The 16,286-nt window shown below is 45.0% G+C and overlaps 2 protein-coding genes across 2 annotated transcripts; one reads left to right on the top strand and one right to left on the bottom strand.

The window, feature by feature from the left end:
* Positions 1–6,498: 6,498 nt before the first annotated feature.
* Positions 6,499–9,364, top strand: LOC124651111 (formin-like protein 15). Its single transcript, XM_047190251.1, has 4 exons — positions 6,499–7,565; positions 7,685–7,884; positions 8,011–8,255; positions 8,567–9,364. Exons 1-4 carry the CDS (start codon positions 6,499–6,501, stop codon positions 9,362–9,364), a joined length of 2,310 nt encoding a protein of 769 aa, XP_047046207.1.
* Positions 9,365–9,982: 618 nt separating this feature from the next.
* On the bottom strand, positions 9,983–13,713 carry LOC124653605 (acyl-coenzyme A thioesterase 2, chloroplastic-like). Its single transcript, XM_047192670.1, has 5 exons — positions 13,108–13,713; positions 11,505–11,691; positions 10,916–11,403; positions 10,484–10,612; positions 9,983–10,354 (listed from the first exon to the last, which is right to left on the bottom strand). Exons 1-5 carry the CDS (start codon positions 13,645–13,647, stop codon positions 10,211–10,213), a joined length of 1,488 nt encoding a protein of 495 aa, XP_047048626.1. The 5' UTR covers positions 13,648–13,713; the 3' UTR covers positions 9,983–10,210.
* Positions 13,714–16,286: the final 2,573 nt, after the last annotated feature.

Raw genomic sequence — 16,286 nt, 5'->3', positions numbered from 1 at the left:
AATGAGTGTAGCTTCGCGTGGTGGTTATCGTTATGTTCTAACCTTCACAGATGATCTGAGTAGATATGGGTATATCTATTTCATGAAACATAAATCCGAAACTTTCGAGAAGTTTAAGGAATTCCAAAGTGAAGTAGAAAATCAACGTAACAAGAAGATTAAATTTCTACGATTTGATCACGGAGGTGAATATCCGAGTTATGAGTTTGGCATGCATTTAAAGAAATGCGGAATACTTTCACAATTGACACCGCCGGGAACACCACAACGAAACGGTGTGTCCGAACGTCGTAATCGAACTCTCTTAGATATGGTTCATTCTATGATGTCTCTTACTCATTTGCCGTTATCATTTTGGAGTTATGCATTAGAGACAGCCGCATTCACTTTAAATAGAGCACCATCAAAATCCGTTGAAACGACACCGTATGAATTATGGTTTAACAAGAAACCTAAGCTGTCGTTCCTTAAAGTTTGGGGTTGCGAAGCCTATGTAAAAAAGTTACAACCGGGCAAGCTAGAAACCAAAGCGGAGAAATGCGTCTTCATAGGATACCCTAAGGAAACTATAGGGTACACTTTCTATCACAGATCCAAAGGCAAAATCTTTGTTGCTAAGAACGGAACTTTTCTTGAGAAAGAATTTCTCACTAAAGAAGTGACTGGAAGAAAAGTAGAACTCGACGAGATTACTGAATCTTCACTCGTTGATCAGAGTAGCGCAGTACCAGAAGTTGTTCCTGTACCGTCTACACCGGCAACAGAGGAAGCTAATGATAATGATCATGAAACTTCAAACGAGATAGCTACTGAACCTCGCAGATCGACAAGGGAACGTGCCACTCCTGATTGGTATGATCCTTGTCTAAATGTCATGATTGTGGACAACAATGATGAGGACCCTGCGACGTATGAAGAAGCGATGATGAGCCCAGATTCCAACAAATCGCAAGAAGCCATGAAATCCGAAATGGGATCCATGTATGATAACAAAGTGTGGACTTTGGTAGACTTACCTGATAGCCGCAAGGCTGTAGAGAATAAATGGATCTTCAAAAGGAAAACAGATGCTGATGGTAATATTACTGTCTATAAAGCTCGACTTGCCGCAAAGGGTTTCCGACAAATTCAAGGTGTTGACTACGATGAGACTTTCTCACCTGTAGCGAAGCTAAAATCTGTGAGGATTTTGTTAGCAATAGCTGCATTTTTCGATTATGAGATTTGGCAGATGGATGTCAAAACAGCGTTCCTTAATGGAGACATTGAGGAAGAGTTGTATATGGTACAACCCAAAGGTTTTATCGATCCTAAAAATGCCGACAAGGTGTGCAAACTTCAGCGTTCAATTTATGGACTGAAGCAAGCATCCAGAAGTTGGAACCGACGTTTTGATAAGGTGATCAAAGACTTCGAGTTTATACAGTGTCATGGAGAGGCCTGTATTTACAAGAAAGTGAGTGGGAGCTCTGTAGCATTCCTGATATTATATGTAGATGACATATTATTGATTGGGAATGATATAGAATTATTAAGCGATGTAAAAGGTTATTTGAATAATAGTTTTTCAATGAAAGACCTTGGTGAAGCATCGTATATATTAGGCATCAAGATTTATAGAGATAGATCAAGACGTCTAATAGGGCTATCACAAAGTACATACACTGGACAAGATTCTAAAGAAGTTTAGAATGGACGAAAGTAAGAAAGGATTCTTACCTATGTTACCAGGCAAGGTCTTGAATAAGACTCAAGGTCCGGCTACGGCAGAAGAAAGAGAAAGGATGAATCAGATCCCCTATGCCTCGGCAGTAGGCTCTATCATGTATGCCATGCTATGTACTAGACCGGATATAGCACATGCGGTTAGTTTGACTAGCGAGATATCAAAGTGATCCGGGAATGGAACCCCGGACAGCGATCAAGAATATCCTGAAGTACTTGAAAAGAACTAAGGATATGTTTCTTTGTTATGGAGGTGACCAAGAGCTCGTTGTAACCGGTTACGCCGATGCAAGTTGGAACACCGATCCCGATGACTCTAAGTCTCGGTCCGGGTACGTGTTTATATTGAATGGTGATGCGATGAGTCTGGGCAAGCTCAAAGCGGTGCACGGTGGCGAAGTCTTCAACGAGAATCGGAGTACATAGCGGCTTCGAGGCTTCATCAGAAGCGGTATGGATGAAGAGGTTCATTGTAGAGCTCGGTGTGGTTCCTAGTGCATTGGACCCACTAGTCATCTACTGTGACAACATGGGTGCCATCGCCAATGCACAAGAACCAAGGTCACACAAGAGGCTAAAGCATATCAAGCTGCGTTATCATTCGATTCGTGAGTATATCGAAGATGGAGAAGTAAAGATTTGCAAAGTACACACTGATCTGAATGTAGCAGATCCGTTGACTAAAGCTCTCCCTAGGGCAAAGCATGACCAACACCAGAATGCCATGGGTGTTAGGTACCTTACAATGTAATCTAGATTATTGACTCTAGTGCAAGTGGGAGACTGTTGGAGATATGCCCAAGAGGCAATAATAAAAGGGGTTATTATATATCTTTGTGTTTATGATAAATGTTTATATACCATGCTATAATTGTATTAACCGAAACATTGATACATGTGTGTTATGTAAACAACAATGAGTCCCTAGTAAGCCTCTTAACTAGCTTGTTGATTAATAGATGATTATAGTTTCATAATCATGAACATTGGATGTTATTAATAAACAAGGTTATATCATTATATGAATGATGTAATGGACACACCCAATTAAGCGTAGCATAAGATCACGTCATTAAGTTATTTTCTATAAGCTTTCGATACATAGTTACCTAGTCCTTTCGACCATGAGATCATGTAAATCACTTATACCGGAAAGGTACTTTGATTACATCAAACGCCACTGCGTAAATGGGTGGTTATAAAGGTGGGATTAAGTATCCGGAAAGTATGAGTTGAGGCATATGGATCAACGAGTGGGATTTGTCCATCCCGATGACGGATAGATATACTCTGGGCCCTCTCGGTGGAATGTCGTCTAAATAGCTTGCAAGCATATGAATGGTTCATAAGAGACCACATACCACGGTACGAGTAAAGAGTACTTGTCAGGAAACGAGGTTGAACAAGGTATAGAGAGATACCGATGATCAAACCTCGGACAAGTAAAATATCGCGTGACAAAGGGAATCGGTATCGTATGTGAATGGTTCATTCGATCACTAAGTCATCGTTGAATATGTGGGAGCCATTATGGATCTCCAGATCCCGCTATTGGTTATTGGTTAGAGAAAGTTCTCAACCATGTCTACATAGTTCACGAACCGTAGGGTGACACACTTAAGGTTTGATGTCGTAATAGTAGAACTTGAATATGGAATGGAGTTCGAAGTTTTGTTCGAAGTCTCGGATGGGATCCCGGACATCACGAGGAGTTCTGGAATGGTCCGGAGAATAAGATTCATATATAGGAAGTCATTTTATAAGTTTGAAAATGATCCGGTGCATTTATGGAAGGTTTTTAGAAGGTTCTAGAAAAGTCCGGAAGAAATCACTTTGGAAGGCGGAGTCCCGAAGGGACTCCACCACCCATGGCCGGCCAACCCTAGGGGGTGGAGTCCCAGGTGGACTCCACCTAAGGTGGGCGGCCACGCCCTCCCAAGTAAAGGTGGGAATCCCACCTCAAGTGGGAATCCCACCTTGGGTAGGTTTCATGTCATATGGAAGGTTTTGGTTTGGGGTCTTATTCGAAGACTTGTAGACCAACTCTTGGGTGTTCCACCTATAAAAAGAGGGACAAGGGGAGGGGGCCGGCCACACCAAAGCCCTAGCTTGGCCGCACCCCATAGTGGTCGGCCACCCCGGCCTCTCCCCAAACCCTAGCCGCCCCACCTCCTCCACCTCTCCCGCAACGCTTAGTGAAGCTCCGCCGGAGATCTCCATCTACACCGCCACCACGCCGTCGTGCTGCCGGATTCAAGGAGGAGCTACTGCTTCCGCTGCCCGCTGGAACGGGGAGAAGGACGTCGTCTTCATCAACACCGAACGTGTGATCGAGTACGGAGGTGTTGCCCGATTGTGGCACCGTCAAGATCTTCTACGCGCTTTTGAAAGCGGCAAGTGATCAACTACCGCAGCAACAAGAGCCTCATCTTGTAGGCTTTGGAAATCTTCAAGGGTGAGTCTCGTTCATCTTGTAGCCTACACGAATTTGGTCGGACGAGTCCAGCCGGCTAGATTGGTCCAGCCAAACCCGGAAGGTCCGGCTGGGTGGTGTTTTTAGGTGCATTTTCAACGGTTAGATTCTATTTTGGAGGCCATATATAATCCCCTTCTTCCCCATTGAGTTGGTTGCTTCTCCTACTCTCTCTCTACTCCTTTGTTGACCTTGAGAAGCTTCCTCTCTCTCTAATTCCTCCATGATTCTTGCTCATATTTGAGGAAAAGATAGAGGAGATCTAGATCTACATCTTTACCAAACAAATTCCTCTCTTTGTGAGGAAAATCCAGTAGATCTAGATCTTGGAGAAATTTGGTGTTCCTCCTCCTATTTGTTCTTCCTCTCTTATCCCCCCAATAGCTTTTGTAGCTTTGTTGGAATTTGAGAGAGAAGGACTTGAGCATCTTTGTGGTGTTCTTGTCATTGCATTTGGTGCATCGGTTTGAATTCTCCGCGGTGATACGTGGAGGTGAAAGTTCGTGAGACATACACTTCGGGAGCTTGTTCCCGGAGCTTGTTCCTCTTGGGTCTTTGGACCGTAGATGGCTTAGTGGTCTTTGTGGTGTTCTTGGGGCATCCAATTAAGTTGTGGAGATTTCTTAAGGGAAAGGCATTTGTGGCAATTTATTGAGAGCCTCAAATTAAGTTGTGGAGATAGCCCCAAGCTTTGTGCGAGTTCGGTGACCACCCTAAGGTTCCATAGTGGATCGAGGACATCCCTTTTGGTGGGGATTCTCGAGGAGAATACGGTGGCCCTCGTGCGTTTGGAGTGACTTGTTCTCCACACCGCTCCAACGGAGAGTAACACTCGCAAGAGTGTGAACTCGGGATAAATCGTTGTCTCCGCGTCACTTCGGTTATTCCTATACCCGAGCTCTTTACTTATGCACTTTACTTTGTGATAGCCTTCGTGCTTGAAGTTATATATCTTGCTATCACATAGTTTCTTGAATTGCTTAGCATAAGTCGTTGGTGCACATAGGTGAACCCTAGTTATATAGGTTTTGTGCTTGACAAATTAAACGCTGGTTTTATTCCGCATTTGTCAAGCCATATTCGTAAAAAAAATTAAACCGCCTATTCACCCCCCACTAGAAGGCATTCGTGTCCTTTTAGAAAGTTGTCGTCTGCCCATGTTGCGTCTCACACACGAAACACATTCCTCACGTTCGCACGATACAAATCTCGTTCTTTTTTCACCTTGGGTTTATGCACGAGTTATTGATTTGTATACACACAACATCAATTTGTCATTTTTATTATCCTTACCACATCATCAAAACTTCTACAATAGATATTCTCGCACTAAGTCTTTTTGACAACTATCTACAATAGATATTCTCGCACTAGGTCTTTTTGACAACTATGAAAATGTGTAAAATATTTTTGTCGACTGTCTCCATGCATCTCCAACTTCTCAACTCACCGCAGATTCTGAGATTCAGTAACTTTCAAAAATAAAAACGGTCGAATACCTACAAAGTCGTTTGGAAGCCAGGCTTTCATTTCGTTTGTAGCATTTTGAAATGAATACATGTATTCGTTTCATTTCCATTGCAATTCCAGAAATGGATACTTGTTTGGTTGCCACAGAAATTGCAAATAACAGCAGAAATTAATATTGAATGGCTTCCATAGAGAAACGTAAATGACAGGTCTCAGCTCGGAATCGTGTTTACCTATGTCGTTATTTTGCTGGATTTTCTAAATGAAATGACTGCCCAATTATGTGGTAACTAAACAGCCCACCTATAAAATTCCAAAATAAATTCCAGGATTTCAGGCCTAAATGATGAATACCAAAGGAGGGATTTCGGAAACCAAGACAATATGTCATGTTGTTTCAAAAAAAAAGACAATATGTCATGTTCTATCTGTATCCGCAATTTTTTTTTGTCAGGTACTGTGCCTCCATGGGAACCGGCTCGAGAGGGCAGCGCACGGCAAAGCCAGTGCACCGATCGTTTCCTTCATGTCACAGAAAAAAAGCGGAAGAATCCAAAGCACACATTCCCACCACGAACACACACCACTCCACTCCATGGCAGTGCACCGCTACCCAGGTTGAGGTACCCCATCCCTCTCTTCTTCCTCCTCACAGCTGTTCACAAGCCTTCACTCCTGACTCCTCTGTCCTCTCGGCTGCTCCCCCCACCACGCTTCGCTCCAAGCTGCCGTCAGCTCTGCTCAGCTCGTGAGCGATGCCGTGTTAGGTAGGTCGCGCGCGCGCGGGTCTCACCGGTCCAGCTCGCCGGCGCTCTTGTATCTAAGCGGCAATGCTCCAGCGGCTGCTGCTCGTGCTCCTGCACATCCTCTTCCTCCTCCATTGCTCCTCCGCCTCCCACCACCACCACGATGGCAGCCATTACCAATGGTACGGCGGGCGGAGGGCGCTGCACGAGCCGCTGTTCCCACTCGACAGCGCGCCCGCGCTGCCACCACCGCCCCCCTCGCCATTCTTCCCGTTCCTCCCCGACGCCGCGCCGCCGCAGCCGACAGAACTGACCAACCCGGCACCACCCGCCGGCGCCGGCGTCGATCCAGGCACCGGCAGCGACCCGTCCTCCTCCTCCCTGCCGAACCCCACGGCGCCGGCCAACATGTCCTCTCTAGCACTGCCAGTCTCCCACACCGCGCCGCTGCGCTCCTTCCTCTCCTCCCACCGCCTCCTCACCATCCTCCTCCTGGTCGTCACCCTCGCCTCCGCCCTGCTCGCCGCCGTGCTCCTCTACCTCCTCGCCCGCCGCCGCCGCGACCGGCCCGAGCCGGACCCCCCCGTCATCTACAAGAAACCCTCCTTACCCGCGCCGGCCACCAAACACCCCGCGACGCACGACGACGAGCAGCAGCACGGCCGGGGCTCCACCGCCACCCTGTCGAGCACCAGCTCGCCCGAGCTCCGGCCGATGCCGCCCCTGCCGCGGCAGTTCCAGCAGACACGGATGATGAGCCCGATGCCAAGCTCAGACGACCCCGTTCTGCAAGACAGAGCGCGAGCGCCGCAGGTCGTTCCACCGCCACCCCCTCCACCGCCAATGCCACCAAGAAAAGGCAACGGGGGCAAGCAACCGGCTGCCGCACCTCCGGCGCCGCCCCCGCCGTTGCCGCGCGCCGCCAACGGCAACGGCTGGCTGCCGAGGCGGCTCTCTGAGCGCCCGGCCCCCACGGTGATCAGGGCCTCGGCCGGGGCTGTCCACCCAGAGGACTCGCCGCAGTCAGAGGAGAAGGAGGCGGACGCCGGCGCCGCTGGTCGCCTCAAGCTGAAGCCGCTGCACTGGGACAAGTTCCGTGCGAGCTCCGGCCGGCCCACGGTGTGGGACCAGCTCAAGGCGAGCTCGTTCCGGTGAGCCCTCCTCTTACTTGACTTCTTTTATCATTCTTTGCATCAGGGTTTTCCTGCCATGGATCCACTTCAATCTGAAACTCACATTGTGCATTTGTTTCATTTGTGCCTGGGAACAGAGTGAACGAAGAGATGATCGAGACATTGTTCGTCTCCAACTCCACAAGGAGGATGTCCAAGCCCGGGTTCAAGGATGCAAATGGGGCAAGCTGCCATCAGGAGAACAAGGTGCTTGCCGCCAAGAAATCGCAGAACATCGCCATCATGCTTAGGGCGCTCGACGCGACCAAGGAGGAAGTGTGCAAGGCCCTCCTTGATGGTGAGATGAGATGACACAATTCCCACACACATTTTAGACTGTAAACTTGCGTTTAGAGGATGCTTTGTCTGATGGTCATCTAACTGCATGAACATCTTGCTTGTGTTGCCATTATTGAAAATACAGGCCAGGCAGAGAGCCTTGGAACTGAGCTCCTGGAGACACTGCTGAAGATGGCTCCTACCAGAGAAGAAGAGCTCAAGCTGAGAGAATACAGGGAGGATGCTCTGTCCAAGCTCGGCACTGCGGAGAGCTTCCTCAAGGCGGTGCTTGGGGTACCGTTCGCGTTCAAGAGAGTGGAAGCAATGCTCTACATCGCCAACTTCGATTCAGAAGTTGATTACCTCAAGACTGCCTTCAAAACCCTTGAGGTACTAGTACTAATCATGTTATATCTTGTACTGGCAATGCCTCTGAACCGAGTGAAGGACTGCTGTTCCATATCTGTAAAGGTGTGCTTGGAGATCTAAAGTGTCGAATTTGCCATGTTCCTATGACCCTTCACCACATTGTGATTTTTTACCATGTTACTGTCTTCTTATCGACAACCTTGTGCTCAATCAAGTATTTTTTAAAACTTAAAATTTATCCACTCAGTAGTTTGATTAAACCATTCGCCTAGGACATGAATTTTCTTATGTTCTTGCAGTAAGTAATCTGTTATCATCCATTACTGTTACAGGCAGCGTGTGAAGAGCTGAGGGGCAGCAGGTTGTTCCACAAGATCTTGGATGCCGTCCTGAAGACCGGTAACCGCATGAACACCGGCACAAACCGTGGGAATGCGCATGCCTTCAAGCTTGACGCACTTCTCAAGTTGGTCGATGTAAAGGGCGCAGATGGCAAGACGACCCTCCTGCACTTCGTCATCGAAGAGATCACCAGGTCTGAAGGTGCCAACATTGTGGGCACTGGCCAAACGAACAACCAAGCAACCGTCACTGCAGATGATTTCCAGTGCAAGAAGGTTGGACTCAAAATCGTTGCTAGCCTCGGCGGTGAGCTCAACAATGTCAAGAAGGCAGCTGGAATGGATTCTGACTCGCTGGCCAGCTGTGTCTCAAAACTCTCCGCCGGTGTAAGCAAGATCAGCGAGGTCGTGCAGCTGAACCAACAGCTCGGTTCAGATGATAGCTGCAAGAGGTTCCGCGCGTCCATCGGCGAGTTCCTGCAGAAGGCTGAAGCCGAGATTACCGGAGTGCAGGATCAGGAGGGCCTTGCCCTTTCCCTCGTCAGGGAGACAACCGAGTTCTTCCATGGCAACTCCGCGAAGGAGGAAGGCCACCCTCTCAGAATCTTCATGGTGGTCCGTGACTTCCTTGCTATTCTCGATCGCGTCTGCAAGGACGTTAGCAGGTTGAATGAACAAACGGCGACGGTGGGCTTCAGCACCTCACGGCGGATGGAGAATGCGACTGTTCCTCCAAGGTTTAACCCAGTGCAACCCAGTAGCTCCGAGGAGGACAGTTCATCATCGTAGGCGTGATGCCGAATGCCTGAGCTTGGAATCTGTATGTTAGCTATTGTCTAGAAGAGCAGCAATGCAGGATCCAACCTATAATCATAAGTAGTAATGTTGTAACTTCAGACGATTAAGTGTAGATCAAAGTCTATATATGGTAGTAGTACATGATTTCGCATGCTAAAGCATCATCCAGCACAATGGCCTACCAAAGGTGAAAGTGGCATTTGTACATGATGATTAAGACATGCTAAGAATCACTAGTAAGATGAGAGCTTTTGGGGAATTGACCGTTCTGAATCTCATGATGAAAAGTTCAGTCTAAAAAACAATCACATGATCAAAGTAGAAGTAGCCAGTAGCCACATTTACCCCAGCTAGGAGCTTTCAGGATCTGGCAGGATTCATCTTTTGCTCCCTTTCTGACAGGATTCTTTGTTCATTCTTTTCTGAGCTCAAGGCATTGCCCTAATGGAGTGTACCTTTGTTAACATGCTGAAATGAGCAAATAAACAAGGCCAGTTTAAGCAACATGCCATGATGCAATAGCAATTATAAATTATTACACGTTGGACCTGCCATTATGTAATCAATGGAAACTGTCTACACTAAAAGGCACATTTTTGCGTCTCGAGGTTGAGGTTATTATATGCTATATATACTCCAGATACTTTCCCAAAAGAAACGCCAAATGTTGGTACCATAGAGCTACATTTTTGCCGCTCTATTGCCAGCATGATACACTGATACTTCCAATACTTATCTGCTGATGTTCGGATCATGCGGTACATTTTCCACTAGTTAGTATGGCCTGTAAAGAAAATGCTATCGCATGGCTGAAAAACCGGAGGCTCTGCCGAAGGATCAATCGAACAAGCCCTCTGCATCCATGCGCTCTAATATACGGCGCGCCTCTTCCTCAGTCGAGGGAACAACATTGCGGATCGTCAATCCGTTCTTCAGTGCATCGCTGCTGACCGAAAAGGTGAAGTGGAATGTGTTGGAGATCTGTTTGTTGGATCAAACAATTAGGAAACCAGTAATAGTAAAAGTATTCAGTAAGGTGAAAAGACTTGAAGAATAGCTGCCGCAGTTAAGATAGTTTTTCATCATCAATGTATGGCTGCATGGGATTACCTCACTTTTTCGGAGCTCAGGCCTTGTTACATGAGCAACGACCTCCACATTTACCAGGGGCTGCCATTTATTCTCAAGCTGGGTGTACAAGACACATGATTTGAATCGAAGAAAGTCTCCTACATCCACCTGCGCAATCACAGCTTGACATGGTTACGCGTATTGTTCATGGGAAAATCAGTTTGTACTTTCTAAAACAGATTTCACAACTGCTACAATAATCCAATTATACAGAATAATCGGACTTCACAACTGCTACTATGATCCCATCATACAGAATACCGTCGGTGCTAATTTTGAGGTTTACAAAATTAAATGCCAAGTGGAAAGCATGGTACAGTACTTCTTAAACTAGAAATGACAACTCTATTCTCTGAAGGTGCAAGCTTCATTACTCAGAGATGCATGCAGAAAAATGCTATAGGTACTTACTGGCTTTAAGAAGTCAACATGGTCCACCTCAAGAAAACAAGGTCTCTGGCCAACAAAGGCATAAGCAGTAGAGAAGGCGAGCTCGAATGCTCGGTGCATCAAGAAACCTCCAAATATCCGTCCGTGCAAGTTCCGTTGTTGAGGCTGGCAGATAAGAGAGGTCTCCAGGCGAGTATCCCTCAACAAGATGCTATCTCTGTCAGCCAAAGCAGGCAAATCTGAGAAAACACGACCCTCGGCCAGTAAAGCATTCAGCCTCTCAGCCTCAGCATGAAACTTATGCAACACATTTCCATGCATTGCCTTCTGTTCCTCTCTTTTCTTTTTTCTCAGTTTATCCTGTGCTTCCCCCTCTTCAAATAGCCGAGTCTCTCTTTCAGTTTCTGGTGAAAGGCGGTTCACTGGAGCAGACTTTCCAGTCACTGAATCTCGTGCCACGAATGTGAAGTTAGCTGTCAACGCAATTGGATCTGACTCCTTATCACTACCTGTTACACATTGTGAAATGTCAGACAAGACATGAGAAAGATCTATCATGTGTGATAGCAATTCATAATCGAATACATGAGCAGCTAGATAATTTCTTTACCAACACTATCTTGATCAACCTGAGTCACTTCAATCTGTATATCAATAGAAGAGCGGCCAACGTAAGTAACAGCCCCAGCAATCTTTAAATCAGTGTCCACACGAATTGGCTTCATTAAGACCATCTTATCCACAGATGCAGTAACTAACAATAGGGGTCTTGTTGTGCTATCTTCATCAGAACAGTGCTGCATGTCACATAAGATTTATCAGAAAAGGTTCCTGCTGGATGATATTCGTCTCAAGAGCACTCAGAACATAAAATGAATAGATATCAGAGTAATCAGTCATACTTAAGTATCATTGTATAGTATATGCGTTGAACTGACAACCTTCTTAGAGTTATCTAACGTGATGATGCAAAGGCGTTTTTTGTAGCTACTTTGAGTGATCCATGAGATGTAATAATGTCCGAATGTTTTTCGCTGGTTGTAATATTTAATAAAGAAAGCCGCATGCATCGATTGATGGAGAGGCTGGGGATGCCCCATTTCGAAAAAATAGGTATCATTGTATAGTATATGTTGAACCGACAGCCTGGAAAGAATGCCACTAAAGTCGCTGTGCAAAAAGAAACCGAATGCTACTAAAGGTCTTCACCTATTAAACAGTATGCACCATTCAGCTAGCTAAAGGGTGCGTGCACAATGTAATCTCTGCTGTGCCCATTACCAAACTGACACCATCCTGATTCAGCATGGTTAGCTACTCATTCAGGTTTAAAATTTGTGACAGATTGATGTCTGCCTAGATCTACTGACTGCATTAGAATGAATCCTATTAAACAGTATGCACCATTCGTCATTAGTATCTGAACAGTTGACAAGTTTTATGAGAAGAATCAGATCCATGAAATCCAAATATTTCCATGCGCACCTAGCAACATCAGATCCCCAACATCCTGGCTTCTACTTAGTAAGGTATACAGGCATTGCCAGTTCTGATGCATAGTCGTTTAACTGTGAGTTCTGACGATGAGTGAACCAGCTATTACATTACAAAGTATATAACTCCATAATTTCTACAAGGTGATCAACATGAGTGCAAGATACGAGAGAGGATCTCAAAAGTGCTATCATGCAGTGAAAGGCCTCAGGCCCGCACTAAGGAGAAGGTAAAAAAACAATTGTAAATTTGTAATATGCTTTGTTCATCTGCCTTAGTTGCAGTATTGCGACGGTAATGGAACACCCTGTTTTAGATGGAAGGCTGTTTTGCAATGTGGGTGTTCTTCGCGGTTTGCTAGGATTCGTTGTGGAATGTTTAATCATGTAATAGACTAATAGTATATAATTTAATCATGTAATAGCTGTTTTTTTTTAACTTTCTGAGAAAGCTAGATCATTATGCTACCTTTCCTCTAAAAAGGCAGCACCATTTTCTCCGGCATTCATCACATCCAACATAGCCAATTCGTAAAGTAGCATTAGATCGAACCATAGGAGCAAGCATCGAGAGGATCTAATTTCGACTAGTGCCAATTTCAGGAGAAATGGGTAACAAAACATGGCAGACTACTCACAAAAACGGCTCGCCATTCATGGATGTCAAACACGGCGGAGAGAGGGGATCTCGGGAAATCGGGATCGCAGCAGAGAGAATACCTTGACGGCGATGGTTCCCGCGAGGGCGTCGAGGTCCTCGAGTAGCTTCCCGATGCGCACCTCGTTCCAGGCGTCCCGGTACTGCTCGCGGAGGATGTCGTCTTGGGCGAACTTGTATGCGATGGCGGTGCGGCTCTGCGCGGGCGTCTTGGTGAGCAGCTCCGTCTGCGGCCCCGCGGCGGCGCCCGCGGCCCCGACGTCCATCTTGCGCTCGAAGATGCTGGAGCGCGCCTCCCAGAGCGCGTTGGTGACCGGCGAGTGGTACATCCCGGGCCACAGGCTGAGCGGCTTCCGCGCCGACCCGCCCGCGTCGATCGGCGCGCCGCCGCCAACGTCGCGGAGGTGGGACACCACCTTGATCGTGGGGGAGTCCATGGACGCCGGCGCCGGGTCCGGCGTCGGAGGATCCGCTCCGCCGGAGGACGCGGCGCGCGATTCGACGCGGAGGAGGAGGGGTCGAGGAGGGTAGGGGGAGGAGGTGGCGTGCAGGCGGAGGGTTCGGGAGAGGAGCGACGTCGCTGTCGAGGATCTCAACGCCATGATTTTGTTAACGCCGCCGAGGTGGCTCCGGCCATGTGGGAAGATGACGGAGGTCGGATGGGGAGTTGGCGAAAGAAGGTGCGGTGGAAAGTAGGACGCCCGCGGTTTCCTCACCTGGTCGTCGGATCTTTCCCATCCGTCGGATCCAGAGTGATCGTGTGGAGATATTCTGCGCAGAGCCGTCGGATCTCTCATCAGATTGGAAGTGCTGATAATTTAAATAGGAACGCAAATACTGCTCCTATCACTTCACTCTGTCCTAAAATATAACATGTTCGCCTAAGCGAAATTAGAATATACTGTAATACAAATGCGTCTTATAATCTAGGTGACTAGGACAGAGGTTGTAATTTACTATCCGACACGGGCTTGGCCATGAAGAATGTCATTCTCCCTTTCTAGGGCCTCAACTAATTAAGAATGGACGGATTTTTTTTCATCGAAATAAAAAACTTTGTAGTTCCAGAATCACTTTGTAAAATGTCCAACTTAAAATCGTGCATTAGTTCCAGGAAGAACTAGAAATATTTAAAAGATGAACAATTAGTTTTTAATTAAATCGAAACGGATAATGGTAAAAAATAAAGCCAAGCGGTGTAAAAGTAACAGATGGAAATGGTAAAAATGATGTTACGAAGAAACATTCAAACTTTACTTCAAAAAATAAGAAACATTCGAACTAGTGTTGCGAATTTTCAAAACACGTGCAAGAAACCCCGTGAGTATGCATGTACAATGACATTGTCGTCAAAAAGTTGGGATGACAAACCCACACGAACATCGAGCGATGGAAGTGCGAGTGTTTGCATCCAACAAAAAACCCAGTCATGAGCTTATTAATTATTATTACATATAACCATGTGTAAAAGTAAACATAAACATGTGAATTAAAACACAATAAATTAACATATTGATGCGATGAAGCGTAGTGACTATTTCCCGTAGAAAATATGACAAATTGGTCAGTCAAAGTGTATGAATTAGACTCGTAGTGTTCGAGAAACATGCTATATATCTATGATTGCTTTCTCGATTTTTCTCGTGTTTGTTTATTCTTTAAAATTTTAAAATTATAAGAAGACATGGTAGTCTAGTTAATTTTTTCTCAATGGTGACTATTCATTTTCCTTGTAATTTTTTTACATGATGCTTTCTTTGGATGCAATCAACAGAACATATCTAGTGACGTTGTTGCCCTCTAAATTGACACAACTATGTTCATTGTTTCACATAAAAAAAATTGGGAAAATATTAGTGCATCGCACAATGTGTTTACTGTACACAAAATATAAATTCACACTTCACACATATTTTGAGAAATATGGCTACTCTAGAGACCGTAGCGAATATATTCCTATTCACAACTACTTAAGATGGTTTTTATAGCTTAATGTGTAGACCGATGTTTGATTCTAGAAGTCCCCTTTATTACAACATATATAATGGTATATGGCTTTGGAGTATGATTAAAAGGTTACAAATAATCTAGTGAAATGACTTGAGATATATGCAAGATGACTACTAATAAATACTCCAAATTTCACCTACATGCCGAGAAACAAAAAATGATTTTTTTTTTTGCATAACTAGTTCCAAATTCCAGCACTAAGGGGAATAGCAATTTTGGGTATTTAGTGTCGAACTGGACTTCTTTGTCCCCCTGATTTAAATTCAGAGTTGAAATTTGATAATGTTTCATTGTTTGATGCTACAAATTCACTTTCTTGTGGATAACTTTTTGGGCTTGCAACTACAAATTTTTGTGTTAAGTTACACTCGGTATGTAATTTTAATATGCAAAGTTGCAATATCAAAGGTAGTGTTAGGTACTTACTAGAACAAGTTGTGTAGAATAAAAAAAATACATTTTAGCCAAGTTAATTGGAGAATTAGCCCTTACTTCTATTCTAACTACTTTACAGTCCCTCCGCCTCGATAAATAAAAACAAAATAAAAGAGTGCGAGTAGTGTAGAAATTTTGATGGATGTGACACTGTGATCCTATAGTTTTAGATCTTACTAATCAAAAAGATCCTAAGGAGGCTTTAAGCATATTATAGTCCTCTTATGTCTGTGGTCAAGATCGGTGGAGAATTAAATCAAAACTAAGTTGTCATGCAAGTAGAAACGAAAAAGAAAAAAAATCCAAGGTTAGGCTTGGCATTGCCGTGGATTACCATAATCTCATTGAGTCCACTGGATTTTGCTACCCATTTCTATTTAGTTTTATGGATGATTCCTAATAGCAGATTATCAAATAAACATGTTACATCGTAGTTCAGCATCTCGAAATTACTGAACATATAGAAGATATCTATGTTTTTTTTGTGACATTCTGCCTCCACACACATATTGTAGAAACTATGTCTAGAGAACGTTCAGTCTGTTGTCTTGGGAACGGAAGGGTCACCCCATCGGTGGACAATAGAAGGAGGGAGACATCTAGACAAGGTGTGTGTGAAAAAATATATTTTGAAATGCATCTTATGTACATTTTAAATTTCAAAAAAATTGAAACAAAAAATTTGTACGTACATCTTCACGTGCTACACGCTTAGAAAGTCGTTTCATAAAAAATTGACTTATCATGTGACGTGTGTAAAAAAGATAAAATTCACTGCTAAAAATAATGCTTTTCA

Source organism: Lolium rigidum, chromosome 5 (assembly GCF_022539505.1).
Source record: "Lolium rigidum isolate FL_2022 chromosome 5, APGP_CSIRO_Lrig_0.1, whole genome shotgun sequence".
Taxonomy (NCBI): Eukaryota; Viridiplantae; Streptophyta; class Magnoliopsida; order Poales; family Poaceae; genus Lolium; species Lolium rigidum.
The sequence above is the reverse complement of the archived record's forward strand: the minus strand, read 5'-3'. Positions and strand labels throughout refer to the sequence as shown.

Coding starts and splice junctions, on each gene's coding strand:
- LOC124653605 (XM_047192670.1), bottom strand. CDS start 13,647: ATGGCGTTGAGATCCTCGACAGCGACGTCGCTCCTCTCCCGAACCCTC. Junction 11,692..13,107: donor CGGGAACCATCGCCGTCAAG/GTATTCTCTCTG, acceptor TGTGACATGCAG/CACTGTTCTGATGAAGATAG. Junction 10,613..10,915: donor ATGTTGACTTCTTAAAGCCA/GTAAGTACCTAT, acceptor GTGATTGCGCAG/GTGGATGTAGGAGACTTTCT.
- LOC124651111 (XM_047190251.1), top strand. CDS start 6,499: ATGCTCCAGCGGCTGCTGCTCGTGCTCCTGCACATCCTCTTCCTCCTC. Junction 7,885..8,010: donor GTGCAAGGCCCTCCTTGATG/GTGAGATGAGAT, acceptor TTGAAAATACAG/GCCAGGCAGAGAGCCTTGGA. Junction 8,256..8,566: donor CTGCCTTCAAAACCCTTGAG/GTACTAGTACTA, acceptor TTACTGTTACAG/GCAGCGTGTGAAGAGCTGAG.